The following is a 16,200-nucleotide window of genomic DNA, read 5'->3' as shown; positions in this document are numbered from 1 at the left end:
ATATCTTATATCTTGTTGACTCCTTATTCGGTCTCCATACTGTCTGTCCCCAGTCAAGTTAACTCGCATACTGAGAGGCCTATTTTGATTTGAGACTACATGTATTTGACCTTGATGCCCAGTGAGAAAGTAAAATATGAACCTTGGTTTTTAAAAAAACCCTGTCATCCTGAATTTTGGGCAAATTCTCAATACCTTTCAAAAGTTTCAAGAATGTTAAAAGTGTTTATTAAAAGGAGAAGAGCTAATATGGAGCTACTGAGGGGGTTGATCCCATATAGTTGGACCTGGCTGACATGCTGATAGTCTGTTTGATCTAATATCATACTGTTCGTTGTGTAAATGTTCCAAAGTTACGATGCAGGCAGTTCTTCATGCGAAAAAGCAGTCTCTTATTACTCCACAGTTTGCACCATATCTTTTGCGGTCCAAAATCATGAAGGAAAAAAACATTTCGCTAGGTTTGCTAATACAACAGTAAAGCTTAAATCAAAGTTTGATTCAACATTAAGTTAAATACGAAACATGCATATTATCGACACCACCACGTTGTTCTGAATATCCATAGCTTTTTTTTTATTTTGTGTGTGTGTGTTCACCCCACAACTCAGTATCTCTGGACAGCCTGCATTCAGATCTTTAAATAGGCAGCTATTTTGATGCAATGAAGCTTTAACACGGGCTCTGTGTGGCGAGCGAAAGTGACGCGGAGCCTCCTGAGACTAAAATACACCTGTTTCTGTTTCACTCATTCTGATCTGGCTGACGACCACCATTCAGCCACACTACTTGAGCTGAAATGAACGGAAGCTCATGCACCAAACAAGGTTCATTTAATAATTGCAGGTGTTAAAAAAACTTCAACCAAGACGTTTTTTGAATAACATCTGCAGCAGCATTTGATTGGAATAGATTCTTTGCTTCTTTGGTTTTGGCACATAGATAAACGACAGAAGACAGAACCACCATGTCCTACACCTCCAAACTGCCTCCCTCCTGGAACGACGGACCACCTCCCCGCAAAGTGGAGATCGACCTGAGTTCTCCTGGTCTGGCTGTGGTGGAGCTGGAGCGTCTGCTTTTCACTGGGAGAGCCATCGTCAGCCATGCTGACGAAGTCTGGCCCAGGCTTTACATTGGAGACAAGTAAGTATAGAAGTCTGGCCCAGGCTTTACATTCAGTCAGTGAATCCACAGAATGGGTTTAGTCGAGAAAATATGTCATTTTCATTCTTAGATATTATCCCCCCCCCCCCCCCCCCCCCTATTCTTTTATTGTGATAGTGAGTTTTATAAGTGCTGTCAAAAATTAAAGCTCTATATTCTGTGATATTCTGTGATAATTGCTATAGTAGTGAACAGTTTCTCCAGCTCTTTGGTCGGTTCACAAAATTCATCCCGAGTCAAATCAGAATTTGAAAAGAGCCCATTTATCAGCTTCAGTTTTTATATTGTTCCAATCAATACAGCGCAATAGGTCCAATTCCAACTTTGTCTGCACATTTCTTTGTTTCATCACTTTCCAGTGATTCAATAAAATTTGTATCCGGACCTGAAGAGCATGGAGAGAGGGAGATCCCTGTTACTCTGAATAGTACAGCTGTTTAACACTTATTTTAAGAAATAAATACCACGTACCTTTAAAGTAGGCTCTGTCCAACCAGCTGATCTTTTACATCTGGACCAACACCAGAGTGTGTAAGAGGATCTGATCATAAATCAGTTTTAGATTCTGGATGTGTATAACTCTCCTAAGGTGCATTCCACTTATGGAACTTGCATAGTAGAATCTCAAAGTTTCCACTGACTGATGCCTCCTGATATGTTGCATACATCATCTTTACTTACAGCTGTCAGCAGGCAACTAAGATGCCATTTCAAGTCCCTGGAAAAGAGCCCTTTTCTTCACTGTGACAAATGGCTGAAATTGCCTCCTGAATGTCCAGTGAAGAAAGCAGCCTGTTGTGTAGGCCAGTAAGCAGAAAGCAGCCTGTTGTGTAGGCCAGTAAGCAGAAAGCAGCCTGTTGTGTAGGCCAGAAAGCAGCCTGTTGTGTAGGCCTGGCCTACTAGGCCTAGGCCAGTAATTGGAAACGTCTGCCTGCCACCTTTTCATAACGGATACTTAGTTGATGATGGAATGTAACTAACTACATTTACTCAAGTATTGTACTTGAGTACAAGTATTTCCTTTTTTATAAACAACATTTGTGCTCCACACTGCTGCATCTCAAAGTAAACGTTTTACTCGACCATTATTTGACAACTTTAATTACTACAGATAGTTTGCTGATTAAGATTATCAATACAAAACATACATTAACTGAAAAATGTTAAGCTGCACCCAGCATCACATCACGAATAGTAATTAGCCCCACGCGCACCTTTTACCATGATGGGAAGGAAGCTCTCTAAGACAGCAGACTCATACAAGATGGTCCATGGTGTGGGTGAGGGGGTATTTTGCTCAAACTCTTGCTCTGGATAAAGTGGCTTTGAAGGGAATGAAGCTTTCTTCTAGGACAGAAGCCTCATACCAGATAGTCCATAGTTGGGGTGGGTAACCCCGGGGCTGTTTGCATGCCTGTAGGTTAGGGTCAGCTATTTAAAATGTTAATTTGTTAAATGCATGGTCTTCTTTCTCTCAAGTTCAGTCTTCTATGTTTCTGGCTTATTGTGCATATTGCATATATTTCTTTTGAGTGGTGCAACCACTCCAAGGAACAGCAATGTCTGTGTTAACCTATGTGTTAACCTATGTTTGTGTGTGACTCATGTGTGACTATGAGTACCAGTAGGGGCGCTGTTGTGCCGGAAACAGAGAGAGAGAGATAGTGCTGCACTGTTGCCTGCTAATGAGAGAGAGAGAGGGGAGGGGGGGGGGGGGGGGGGGGGTTGCAGCACTCAGTTCACACGGGTGTGATTTTTTTTCTTACTGCTGCATTACTTGGCCCTTGTTATTGCTGCTTGCAGCTATATTTGTTTTTATTTAAATTCTAGTTAAAACAATGTTGTGTGTTGCAGACACAGTGCAGTGAACCGGGCTGATCTGTCCCAGCATCGTATCACCCACATCCTGAACGCGGCTCACCATAAACTCAACGAGGTGCCCGCTATGTATGGCAGCATGGGCGTCACCTACATGGGCATCCAAGCCCGCGACGCCACGGACTACGACATGAGTTGCAACTTCCAGATGGCGTCCGACTTCATTCACAGCGCTCTCAATGGAGGAGGTGAGCACTGAGCAGTGTTGCATTGGTGATTTGATCTCTGGTGGTACGCTATTGTAATGATGTCACGCGCACGTCGCTTAAAGATGGAGTGCCACAATTTTTGTATTTTTCCAGTTTTTCATGTGTCTATGAGGTGACAGTACTTCATTAGACACCCTGGAGTCGTTTTTATGTGCAATGGTGTATAGAGCGTCGCAGTCCCGCCTCCTACCCTGGACCAGGAAATGAAATCCAATGCATTATTCTCATAGACATTTCTTAAAGTATTTATTTAAAGACGGTTACGCTGCGGACAAAGCCAACTCGAGTCGTGACAACTCATGACAACACAAACAATATTTTGGACCAAACAAATAATTACAAAGAAGAAAAACAACAAAAAAAGTGTTGTAACCTGCCGTTTTTTTCTTCTTTCTAATTATTTGTTTGGTCCAAAATATTGTTTGTGTTGTCATGAGTTGTCACGACTCGAGTTGGCTTTGTCCGCGGCGTAACCGTCTTTAAATAAATACTTTAAGAAATGTCTATGAGAAAAATGCATTGGGTTTCATTTCCTGGTCCAGGGTAGGAGGCGGGACTGCGACGCTCTATTAACTTTGTATTTAGGGTTTCTTCCTGGAGGCTGAACCCTTGACAGTCAAACGAGCCAATGAAATAAACAGTAATATAGTGACATCACATTATCAGCCCCTCCCCTAACCCCTCCCCCTTTTATCATACAACTACATCTTCAGTTCAGGTGGATCACCACCCATCACCACCCACCAGGCAAACCAGGCATACTTAATGAACTGGTGGGCATGCCCACATAAAAACAACATTTTAACAAATACTGAACATACTGAACAACTTTTTTGAAAAAAATGATACCTCCTTATATAACAATAAGACCTGATGATCATGTTTTAGGGTAGAAAAAAATCACGACATCCACAATGGATATGCATGCAGGCTCATTCCTATGTTAAATTGCGCTGTGTGGAACTCAGCAGCCTTTGAGGTGTGTGAACTTAAGGTTGTTTTTAATCAATGCATGTGCGTACGTGTGCGGACATAAATACTGTACATTGTTAAACTGTCTGTCTGTCTGTCTGTCTGTCTGTCTGTGTCTGTGCACGTGTTTGCAGGCAGAGTTCTTGTGCACTGCCATGTAGGAGTGAGCCGCTCAGCCACGCTGGTCCTGGCCTATCTGATGATCAGACAGAAACTGCGCCTGGTGGAGGCGGTGTGTGCCGTCAAAGACAACCGGGGCATCGTTCCCAACCGAGGCTTCCTCCGCCAGCTATGTGCTCTGGACAGAGAGCTGTTCCCTGGAAAGTAACTAAGTACATTTACTTAAGTACTGTACTCCACTACACCTCAACTTTTTACTTCACTACATTTATTAGAAAACATTAGTTGCTGTGTTACTTCTAGATTTGGATTACACAACGTACATTAACCACTTGAAAATAGCCGATCTACAAGATTTGTAGGCCTATACATTTGAAACCTGTGTGAAATAGGACATTATGGGCACTTTTACATTTAGCTACCAAGTTTTGATGCCAATACTTTTGTACTTTTGTACTCAAGAATATTTTTAATTCTGGACTTGTACTTAACAGAGTGTCTATATTGCAGTATTGCTACTTTTATTTAAGGATAAGGGAAATGGTGAATATGGTTTCTTATCTATGGAGTATGGAGTGATTACTGTATACCGTGTAAATATATCTATGCCGTAGGTGCATTGTATGTGCTATATTGGAGTGTCATGGCGTGGTTTATATGGCTGTTATATTTCACGGAACACTACTGATTGTAGTTCCCCTTTTTTGTTTGCCTACGTTTTGTGTACAGCTGAACTTGTACTGGATCACAAGTTCTGGTCCCATGACCAGGGGAAATTTGAAGAAAACAAATGAATGTGTCATACTGTAAACAAATGGGGAAGGGGCTGTGTTACTGTTACCCATAATCAATAGATCGACCTATTCTTGTTCAGCTTTCAGCCGAAAAAGCCGATCTAAAAGCCCACAATGGGCCACTAATGCAGCACGATGTGAGCTTTTAGATCTGATGCTTTGGGGTAGTGCTTTGGTAGTGAAATATCATCTGAACCTGTGTGAACATTCAGCAATTTAATAATAGAAGCTGCTGGGATGCCACACAAGCTGGATAAGTATTACACTAATGCCCCGCCAGACTGAAGGCGTGACCGAGATTATGTTTTGTACCCTGTCTGTCTGTCCATCCGTCCGTCCGTCCGTCCGTCTGTCTGTGAGCAGATCATCTCGGGGCGATCGAAGTGAAACTGTTACTGTGCACACACACTTCCTGGATGAAAGAGCAGAATCTCTGCCCCAAACTTTTCTCGTTATCGTTCCACAAGGAGGCCGATTTTTACAAAACTTATATTTATTTTATATTGATCCTACAAATTGTGTCCAAACCTAATGCTAAAACCCAGTATCTCTATAGTCATGTGATCAAGACGGATCTGTCCAATCTTTCATATTCCATCCTGATTGGCTAAGGTTGACTTCCAAAGACTTCCAAAACGCAGCATGTGATTTGACAGATTTCTGTGAAACTTTGCACGGGCATTCCCACTGGTTGAGGAAGAAATGCCACTCTTTTCACATTGGCCTATTATAGTGCCACCAGCAGGCCGATCTTTACATAAACGTTTTCTTTTGTACTCGTACAGATTTTGTCAGAACATCTATGTTATTGGAATGTTGTTGATTCATTGAATTGGATGTAAGAAACTACTGTACATAACTACTGTACATAACCCCAACAATGGCCTCATAATAAAGGTACTGTACTGCTTTAAACCAGCTGTCTTCATCCAGATGCACCTGTACAAGCTCTTGTAGAAGTATTTTATAATGTGTTTTACATTTAAGTATATGATGGTCTACATACAGACAACCAATATAACCCATATACTGTAAGCTTAACAGATGACTATGGCTACCTGACTTGTGCATATTCCTGTTGTATTTTCAGCCATTGATATTGTAGCTTAACAGTAATCATTACACAGAATAAATACAGAGGCAGAGCAAATAAGAGAAGGACATATTGGCAAACATGTCAAAGTACAGTGGATGGGTTTGCAGTTGTTAAAAGGGGATGTCTCCCCTTCCTTTGTCTGTCTCGCAGCAGTGTGTGGTGAGGTGTCTTCACATTAGGAAGGTGAGTATTGTACTACTGTACTCCATATTAAGTCTTTAGGCTAATTTATAATGTATTGCTTACTGAAAATAATTCACCTTTTTTTTTGGTTTTTTAATTAAATCCTATTTACTTGGAAAATCTGTAATTTACTTTGAGTGACACTGCCATACTGCCATTACCTGTTTCAGCTTTTCCTTTTATGATAGTTATTGAGGACTTGCCAGTATTGATATTGGAATCTTGAATTTAAGATATAACTTTTGAATTAGAGGATCCTAAACCGCTTCTGTCCATTTTAATTGGGAAAGTGAAATTGCCCAATGGAAACAAAACTCTACTTCATAGTCCGGGAGCCGTGGGGGTGAACGTGGTTTCGTCAGATAAAGTTTTTTTCTCAACTGATTCTTGTAGCTTGGGGTCACCTCTTAAGAATTCAAGAGGGTGCCCGGTGATATCCCTTGGGCAATTTTAGTTATTAACCCCTTAATGCCCGAAACATTAAAAAACAACCCAAAATATAGTTGTATGGTATTTCATGCAAAATGCTTGTTCTAAACGCATCAAATTTGCTTTCTACAGTGTTTATACATGCAGTGGATGTGTACAGTGCATTAGATTTAATATTTATGCATTTTTTTTATATTAACCCCTTCATGCCCAAAACAACAAAATACCATAAAATTAGATTTGTGACATTTAATGCACAAAAAACAATTCAGATTTGGGAATGGACTACAACAGTGGTTCTGGATCAGCCAGGGCCCACTTGAAAATACAAATAAAAGTGAGGACCACACATCTGACATGGCAACTATCAAGTGGCAAGTGGCACTGTGACATTGTTTTTTACATATTTTGTTTAACATATCAATGCTAATAGTTATCATTAAAGGTATGTTAAATTGCTCCTTATTTTGATGGTATTCTTTGCTATAGATAGTGTTTGTTCAGTAACAGCTGAATGCAATTTCAGGTCTGGAATCTGGATACGAATTTGATCCAATCAGGAGAGAGAAGTCATGCAGGATACAGGATAAAGTTGATTTGGAAGTGATGCCACACAGAAATGAGCAAACAAAATTGGAACTGGGACACTATCAAATTGAAGCTGATAAATGGGTACTCTCCTGATTGGCTGAAAATGGCAACCCATCTGAAAATGTCTATTCTAGAGCTGCAGGGACGGGGAGGGAGAGCTGTGACTGACCAAACACTCTCTACTACAGAGCGCTAGAGTCTATAGAAATGATTGCTATCACCATATAGTGCTTTAAACTTTTAACAAAAAAAACGTTTTGATTTAACAAAGAATATCTGGAGCCGCCGACCGTTTTGCCAATTTATTTGGCGGCCCACTTGCAATATAATCACGACCCACTAGTGGGCCCCGGCCCACAGGTTGAGAACCACTGGGCCGCTTGTTTAGTTAACAGTGAGTGAACTATTGACCGATGGGAACCTTTTGAACCTGTGCCTCAGTTCACCATGATGCAAGGAGCCGTGGGGGTGTGGATTCTATCAGCGCTGGTATGTCTGGGTACAGGACATCACCAAGCTGGAAATGAAGGTAAAAGAGCTGACCGGGGTTGGATTTGATGGGGGGATCCTCTGGCCACTCATTTTTATGGCCGGTGGGGGATATATTTGGAAATGATGACTGTCTTGATACGTCTGATATATTTATTTTTGGTAATATCACAATTTACCAATTTAATTAAGAACATATGTTAACCACATTAACCCCCACATCCCTATAGAGCGTCGCAGTCCTGCCCCCTACCATGGCCCAGGAAATGAATCCCAATGCATTTTTCCCATAGACATTTCAAAAAGTATTTATTTAAAGACGGTTACGCCGCGGACAAAGCCAACTCGAGTCGTGACAACTCATGACAACACAAACAATATTTTGGACCAAACAAATAATTACAAAGAAGAAAAACAACAAAAAAAGTGTTGTAACCTGCCGTTTTTTTCTTCTTTCTAATTATTTGTTCGGCCCAAAAAATTGTGTTTGTTGTCATGATTTGTCACGACTCGAGTTGGCTTTGTCCGCGGCGTAAACGTCTTTAAATAAATACTTTCTGAAAGGTCTATGAGGAAAATGAACGGAGAATCATTTCCTGGGCCATGGTAGGGGGCGGGACTGCGACGCTCTATTGTGGTCCAAATTTACAATTTGTCTCTGCCAGGCCAAAGGCTTCCAAAGCAGCCGGCTCCTTTGGAGGCCTTTAGCCTGGCAGACCCAGCCGTCTGTACAGCTAATCTCTGGCCCGGTTGGCCCAATTGGCGTTAAACTGTTTTTTTTTTTGCCAAACACATCTTTTGATATTACTCCTACAGATTTTGTCCAAACATCACGCAAATCACATTATCTCTATAGTCCTGTGATCAAGACAGATCATTCGGATTTTTCATATTCCATCTTAATGGCACACAGAATAACTCTTCCTTCTTCCGGGCACGCTGGGCAAGACCTTTCGCTGTAGACGGTATAATTTGTTTTGGGCGGAAGTTGAGGGATTTCGGCGGAAGTACCGCTCAAGGAAATTACGTTGACGCTTTACAAATCAGTTTACATTCTCCGTGTATGAAACAAGTGTCGAAGGAATATTGCATCCGGGGGAAATGCATCTGACGGATGTTCCGGCCAACACTTCCGCCGATACCGTCTCTGCCTTAGGTTGTGACCAGGCTTTTCTCTTCGCAGATGAGTAAGCCTGGGACAGAGGCTAACTTCTGGGCCCCTTCCCTACTTCCTTCACAGCCAGGTGTTACTAATGATACTAATTAAGGCTCTGTTCCCTTTAGTGTACAGTGGTTCTCAAACTTTATTTTCACAATAACAGCACCAAGAATGGAACAGAGCCTTCATTAGTATCATTGGCAGCACTGCAACACCTGTGACAGAAGTAGGGAACGGTCAGGCCCAAGTTCTTTCCAAAATGGCCTGTGTGCATATAGCTCCCATTGGCGTAGATTGGCTCCCAAAGTTTGCAGGAGTGGCCTGCTGTTTTGAACAAAATGCCTCAAATCATGAACTGATTGCCGTGAAACTTTGCACACTCATTCCCAGTAGAGTGAGTAGTAGAGAGTAGACCATGGAAAATGCCACCCTACTTTCTTTTCCTTAAATAAGCCTCATGGCGGTGCTATAACAGGCCGCTTCACATTTTGACTTATAATTTGACTGGTCGCAGTGGTCGGAGTCAAACTTTGCACGCATACAGCCCTATTTTGCATGTCTTAAGTACCAGGTCTTATGACTTAACTTAAGACCCAGAGGCACGGCCAATTCTGTTTGGCCACTCAAAACAGCCAAATAGCATTGGTCACGCCTCCAGGTCTTAAGTTAAGTCAAAAGAACTGGTACATAAGACACGTGTGCAAAATAGGACCCATACTCCCTAGAGACCAAGGAAAAACCTCTGCCCATTTTTCACATTGGCCTTTTATAGCGCCCCCGGGATAGGGTGCATAGTCTGCATACGTTTAGGCCATGCCAGGTAGTAGAAGTTAAACTTAGCCAATTTAGGATGAAATATATTTCATCCTAAATTGGCTAAGCTTGACTTCTACTACCTGACCTGGCTGTTTTCAAAAACAGTTGCAATGCATCGTGATGTGAAGTGTTGTGAGCTTGTAAATCTGCTATTTGTCATACAAGTAAGAAGTAAAGCATTTAAGTGGTTAACAAATCTTACTCGTCGCCTTCAGGTCATGAAGATAACAGTGCAGACCACGCTGCAAACAGCCTCGCCACTGTGACATCAGCAAACAAAGGTTTCACCTTCAACCTGTACAGAAAAATGGCCGCTCAGACGGACAGCCAAGGCAAGAACATCTTCTTCTCGCCCTCCAGTGTCAGCCTGGCCCTGGCAGCCTTGTCTGTAGGGGCCCGGGGCCAAACCCACCAGCAGCTCTTCAGTGGTCTGGGCTTCAACAGCTCCTTGCTGAACCAGGCTGACGTAAACCAGGCCTTCCATGGACTTCTGACCAAGACCTCATCAGAAGACATCAGTGCAGGAACTGCAGTGTTTGTGGACAATAAGTTCAAGCCACAGCCTGAGTTCCTGGATGCTCTTAAGCAGTCCTACCTGGCGGACGGGTTCAATGTGGACTTTAACAATTCCACAGAGAGTGCTGCTACCATCAACAAGTATGTGGGGGAGAAGACCCACGGCAAGATAGACCAACTAGTGGAAAACCTGGATGCTGCTACCATCATGTATCTCATTAGTTATGTATACTACAAAGGTAAGACATGACATCTCTGAGCTGTCATTCAATTCTGTAGTTTTGAATATAATGTAATATACCAGACAGAAATGAAACTAGTTAACCATTCAATAACCCAAACATGGTTAGGGTTAATCTCTAACTCAGTGATTCTCAACCTTTTTCAAGGACCCTGGACCCCCAGTTTTTTTGATTGAACAGTTTGCAGAAAAAAAGCACAGGAAAGTACAGTTCAATCAATACTTGATTGATTGATTGAAAATTGTGTTAACAGTTTGCAGAATTACAGTACATTTCAAGCACAAACTCAATACAAAGGCTGTTAACTGTGAGTGGATGACCCAATTAAGCATTACACTTGTTTACAACAGGGTCCACCATGTTCAATTCATCAAAACATTTAGAGACGTACAAATAGACACTTCTATATAGACAAAGAACAGAACAGGAATTCATCATAATGGAGGTAAAAAGGGAAAAGAAACATATACAGTGAGGGGGGGGGGGGGGGATTCAGATTTTACGGGGGCCAGTTTCGAATTGCAGCCATCCGTAGGTGCCCTTTGAGAGCGGTTTTGAAGGAGTCAAGGGATTCGCATGTCTTAATGACTGTTGGTAGGGCGTTCCACATTTTGGTGGCATAGGAGCGAAAAGAATTTAGTCCCTTGTTTGTGCCGAATCTGGATTGTACATGGTTCGTTGCACTCCCTCTGGTGTTGTGGGTGTGGACTTCGTTGACATTAAGGAAGTATCTAGACAGGTACATGGGTATCTTGGTGGAGTATCGAATCTTGTGGACCAGACCCATTGCAAGATGCTGTACTCTGTCGCCGACCCTAAGCCATGCCAGTCTGTCAAAGTGGGTACAAGGTCTGCTAAGAGGATTTAAACCCAAGAAAGCCTATTGGCTTGTTTCCATTGGGGTCCTTCATACTCAATTCATCAAAACATTTAATGACATACAAATATATTACTATTCAAAAACTGTTAGAAATCAAAAAGAATAATATGTAGGTATATAGACAATACAGTAGACAGTTTGGGGGGGGGGGGGTAGGCTTTGACCTTTACTGGGGTCAGTAGGCCATGGACACCCATTTAATATCATTAGTTTAATCCGCATTTGATACGATTAGTTTAATCCCCAATTGTTAACATTTGTTTAATCCCCATTTGATATCATTAATTTGTTTAATCTCTGGCACTCCATTGGACCCCTCGTGGTCTCATGGCTACAGTCAGCTTCCCTCATGTCAATTACATCTCACTGTTGTCATTGTTGTTTCTACGCTGTTTTCTGTCAAACAGGAAAGTGGCAGACTCCATTTAAACCTGCACTTACCAAGGAGGATGTGTTCAATGTGGATGTGCAAAACCAGGTACCACACCCCGTAACACTACTGTCTTGGGAATATCATACTGTTTGTTTGGGAATATCATATTTGACAATTTTTATTCTTTGATTTTCACTGTTCCCATAACCACATAAAGTTAAAACAACAATAGATTTGTGTAAATCAGGGAGAAATAGAAGAAGTTCACACTTTCTTGAAATGCTGGCAATATACTGATATTGTACGGCATGTTTGAAAGTGCGCCGATTTGTATGTCCATTAATGACCATTCTGGTGCTATATCATGTCACTCTATGCATGTCCCAGTTGTGTGAATGTTGAATGTTTAATGGACCACAATGGAAACAAGCCTCTGGATGTTATGCGACTCCATTTTGCGTGTAGTTAACTTGTACTGCCTGTATCCGTCAAATTCGTTAATAGAATATTCAATCAATCAATCACGGCATGTAAGTGTGAACTCAGAGCGTCTATAATTACCGTCATGGCGGTGCTTCTATATATGAACAAAATCCCTCATATTGTTGGTGTGTTTAATATGGGGTGCTGCGGCTCCGCTCTGGGTTCTGAACGTTAGACCAAAGCTATTACATTGCTGTGAACAGGGTCGAGCAGCAGTGTTGCACATGTTGTGTAATTTTTACACTCCCCACAATTCTTGGGGATTCTTCCTCAGAATCTAACTCCCCACCGGTGCTCACATTGAAGAGAGACAGCCGGGGAGAGTATTTGTAGCCGGGGGACATTGTTCTGTAGCCCGGGGACAGTGATAGGAGAGGCGGGGGTGTGAAGCTCTCTGTAGCCGGGGACAGTGACAGGAGGCATGGGGGTCTGTGACAGGAGGGACGGGAGACAGCGGCCCAAAACCCTGTCATGGGTCGATCGGGCTCTTCTAATGATCCACATGGTGATGTTGCAGGTTCCTGTGCAGATGATGAACATGGAGTACAGCTTCGATGTCTACATTGACCAGCAGATCTCTACCACTGTGCTCCGTCTACCCTTCAACAACTCCTACTCCATGCTGCTGATGCTGCCTGATGGAGGTTTGACCGAGCTGGAGGAGCACATCTGCCCCATGCACTTGGCCAAATGGCTCAAGTGGATGAAGCCAAGGTTTGACATGACAAATGTACACATGTACACATGTTTCCTTCAAAAATAGCATATATGCAAGCTCACTAACGGTCATGGCATGTTGTGAACTTGTAGATTTGATACTGTTGAAGCATGTTTGAAAACTTGACATGCGCAAAATAGGGAACTACGGTTAAGTGGCTGGGTTTTGTTTTTACTTAGATTAAAAAATAAATAAATTACATGTTCTTATTACTTTAAATTAAAGCTAATAATAATAATAATGATGATTAGGGATGTCCCGATACCGATCTTTCCCGATCCGATCTTTTATATTTTTATATAACACTTATGCCATATCACAATAGCAAATATCCTAATGTATGTAACTCTAGTGTAGTCTGTTGTCTGGCCTTTCAATTATTGAAAGGAAAAATGTGACTATACTTTTATTAGAATGACTGTCATTGTGTTTTTTTTTCTTTCTATGAAAGCATGGAATCATAGCAAAATAACGATGTATTGTTTGTTTGTAAATGCTGTGGTCGCGTAACCAGAGTCATAACTCCATGTGCATGTATGGAATTTCTGGGACGTGGCCAAAACAATGGCCCAAAAGTGGATCAAACAAATCATAACAGTTTACTCAACGAGAGATCTAAAGGTCAAAGGTCTTTTGATGAATGAGCTTCAGTTCCGGAGGGATCCTCACGGCCCTCTACCATATTGCTGAATTTCGTGAAAAACGATAGCACAGAACTGCCAAAACTGCTAAAATGGATTGAATGAATTTTCACAGAAACAAAAGGGGACTGCCCTTTGGGCTTGACCCCTAATAATAATAATAATAATAATAATGCATGACATTTATATAGCCTTTTCAAGGTTCCCAAAGTCACTTTGATAAGATATGTTAGAATATTACATTCACAAAACACTTAAGTCAGAGATGGATCAATCTCTTATCTTATATCATGATTATCCACAGTATTTTGTCATAGTCTTAAGTGTTTTGTATTTCCTTTTCAGGACGTACAATTTATTTGTTCCCAAGTTTTCCATCAAGACTAAAATGAACCTGAAAGGTGTGCTGCGTCAGATGGGCATAACGGACGTGTTTGGTGCTGCAGCTGATCTCAGTGGCATTGCAGAGGCTGTGGCTGTGTCAGAGGTAAGAGCTGTTACAATGGATGAGGGTCTGACTGTCTATTATATCACAACAAATGACAGAGACCTTCCATCAGTCCAGTAGCCATCAGACTGCTCAACGACGAAGCCGTTGACCACCCATATGCTGTGTTCTATTCTTGGATTACTGACTCATGTTTCACTCTGACACATTCACACATGGACTACTGGGATATGCTAGCACTACAGCACTGGTTCTCAAACATGTTCATGTCAGGGACCCCCAAATTGGTGATGTATTTGGCTGCGGAACCCCATTAGAATATATTTTGTGCCGGGTCAAAAAAAGAAAAAGAAAGAAAGAAGAAATAGGGCAATAGGGAAGTGTCTATCTAAGCTGTTCCTCATTTACCCCGTGGTGGAACCCACCCAAGGAGCCCACTTTGAGAACCACTGCACTACAAAACATGTTCCGACCTCTCGTTAGTCCAACCGATTGCTAACATTATCCCAAACCCTAACCCTAACCTCAGTCTTAACGGGCCACGCCTCAGTCTTAACCAGCCATATAGATCGTTTTTTTTTAGTTTAGTTTAGTTTATTTCGAACCTTTCACATGTATAACAATACATAATACATAATACATTATACACTTGAGTGGCCCGAAAAGGTGTAGGCTGAAGCTAAAAGCTTATAATTGCCTACCCTATTGGTTTACAGAACCAAATAAAAAAGAAATAATAATAATAATGATAATAAAGCTGACAAAACTGTCAGACAGTAAACTAAGAAAATAACATAATAGTAATAATAATAGTAATAATAATAATAATAATAATGAAATGAGTTCGTGTATGGAATGATAAGACTCAGACCCTCTATAGACTGCTTCTTTGTAATATTTATACATTACTTATTAATAATTGCATTTGTATATATTTAAATTTATTTAATTATTTGGTTTTAATATTTACTATTACTTATTTCTAACTAGGATACTCTTAACGGGCCACGCCTCAGTCTTAACCAGCCATATAGATCGTTAACCATAACCTCAGTCTTAACCGGCCACTTATAGGTCGGACTAACGGGATGTCAGATTTATGGGCAGTCCCCCTACAGAACCATGACAGATGCCTGTTATGTGGTACTTGGCCTAATCTAATGCATACCAAGACAATATGGGGTCCTTGAAATAAAGAAGTGTAAGAATGACTGATCTAATCACTGATTATGTGCAGGTTGTGCACCAAGCCACACTGGATGTAGACGAGACTGGAGCTACTGCGACTGGAGTTACAGGCATTACCATCACGCCTCTGTCCTTCCACCGCGTCCCTGTATTGAAGTTCAATCGTCCCTTCATGGTTCTCATTGCTGACTCTGACAACATTCTGTTCATGGGAAAGATCGTCAATCCAAATATATGAGGAGACAAACGAGTGACAAACGAGACAAATGAGTTCAAAGCACAGATGTTGTCTGTCAACATATTAAATCCTCTCAAAACTTGTTTCTTGTGGTCCCTTCATTTTATAATCCTGACAGCTGTTTGTATACAGTTCTTGGCTTGTTGAGTATTTTTAAATGAAAAGTCAACAGCAGACCAGGGATAAAATACTAGGTCCTCCTAATTATTCAGTAACTGAAAGTAATCTAAGACGAATGTACTGGCAATGAGCATACTTTCAAGACATGGGAAATATACTGACTGTATTTTTTTTCTGATTTATTTAAATAAATCAGTGTAGAGTGTATAGGGGAGGGACACAGTACAGCAAATGGTCCGACTGGTCCAGGAATCAAACCAGGGACACGCTGTCAGTGTCAGGCCTCATACTTTGGGGGGCGCTATCCCTTCCAATGTCTGGCATTTGAAATTGCTCAGTGGCCTTGTGGTTAGAGTGTCCGCCCTGAAACTGGGAGGTCGGGGTTCGATCCCCGGCCGGGTCATACCAAAGACTGTAAAAATGGGACCCAATGCCGCCCTGCTTGACACT

The 16,200-nt window shown here is 41.6% G+C and overlaps 2 protein-coding genes across 2 annotated transcripts; both read left to right on the top strand.

Annotated features, from left to right (window-relative positions):
• The first annotated feature begins 784 nt into the window (after positions 1 to 784).
• On the top strand, positions 785 to 4,576 carry LOC306933519 (dual specificity protein phosphatase 26-like). Its single transcript, XM_079515772.1, has 3 exons — positions 785 to 1,146; positions 3,022 to 3,233; positions 4,361 to 4,576. Exons 1-3 carry the CDS (start codon positions 968 to 970, stop codon positions 4,552 to 4,554), a joined length of 585 nt encoding a protein of 194 aa, XP_079371898.1. The 5' UTR covers positions 785 to 967; the 3' UTR covers positions 4,555 to 4,576.
• A 1,829-nt stretch (positions 4,577 to 6,405) lies between these two features.
• Positions 6,406 to 15,630, top strand: LOC306933308 (alpha-1-antitrypsin-like protein GS55-MS; the record flags this gene model as incomplete). Its single annotated transcript, XM_079515468.1, has 7 exons — positions 6,406 to 6,419; positions 7,881 to 7,968; positions 10,119 to 10,658; positions 11,949 to 12,019; positions 12,915 to 13,111; positions 14,102 to 14,243; positions 15,442 to 15,630. The coding sequence occupies exons 2-7, from the start codon at positions 7,887 to 7,889 to the stop codon at positions 15,628 to 15,630; spliced, it is 1,221 nt and encodes a 406-aa protein (XP_079371594.1). The 5' UTR covers positions 6,406 to 6,419; positions 7,881 to 7,886.
• Positions 15,631 to 16,200: the final 570 nt, after the last annotated feature.

The sequence above is a fragment of the Electrona antarctica genome (assembly GCF_951216825.1).
Source record: "Electrona antarctica genome assembly, chromosome: 12".
Taxonomy (NCBI): domain Eukaryota; kingdom Metazoa; phylum Chordata; class Actinopteri; order Myctophiformes; family Myctophidae; genus Electrona; species Electrona antarctica.
The sequence above is the reverse complement of the archived record's forward strand: the minus strand, read 5'-3'. Positions and strand labels throughout refer to the sequence as shown.

Excerpts from the sequence above, each read along its gene's own strand:
- LOC306933519 (XM_079515772.1), top strand. The coding sequence starts at position 968 with ATGTCCTACACCTCCAAACTGCCTCCCTCCTGGAACGACGGACCACCT. Across the intron at positions 1,147-3,021 it reads AGGCTTTACATTGGAGACAA|ACACAGTGCAGTGAACCGGG; the intron begins GTAAGTATAGAA and ends TGTGTGTTGCAG. Across the intron at positions 3,234-4,360 it reads CAGCGCTCTCAATGGAGGAG|GCAGAGTTCTTGTGCACTGC; the intron begins GTGAGCACTGAG and ends ACGTGTTTGCAG.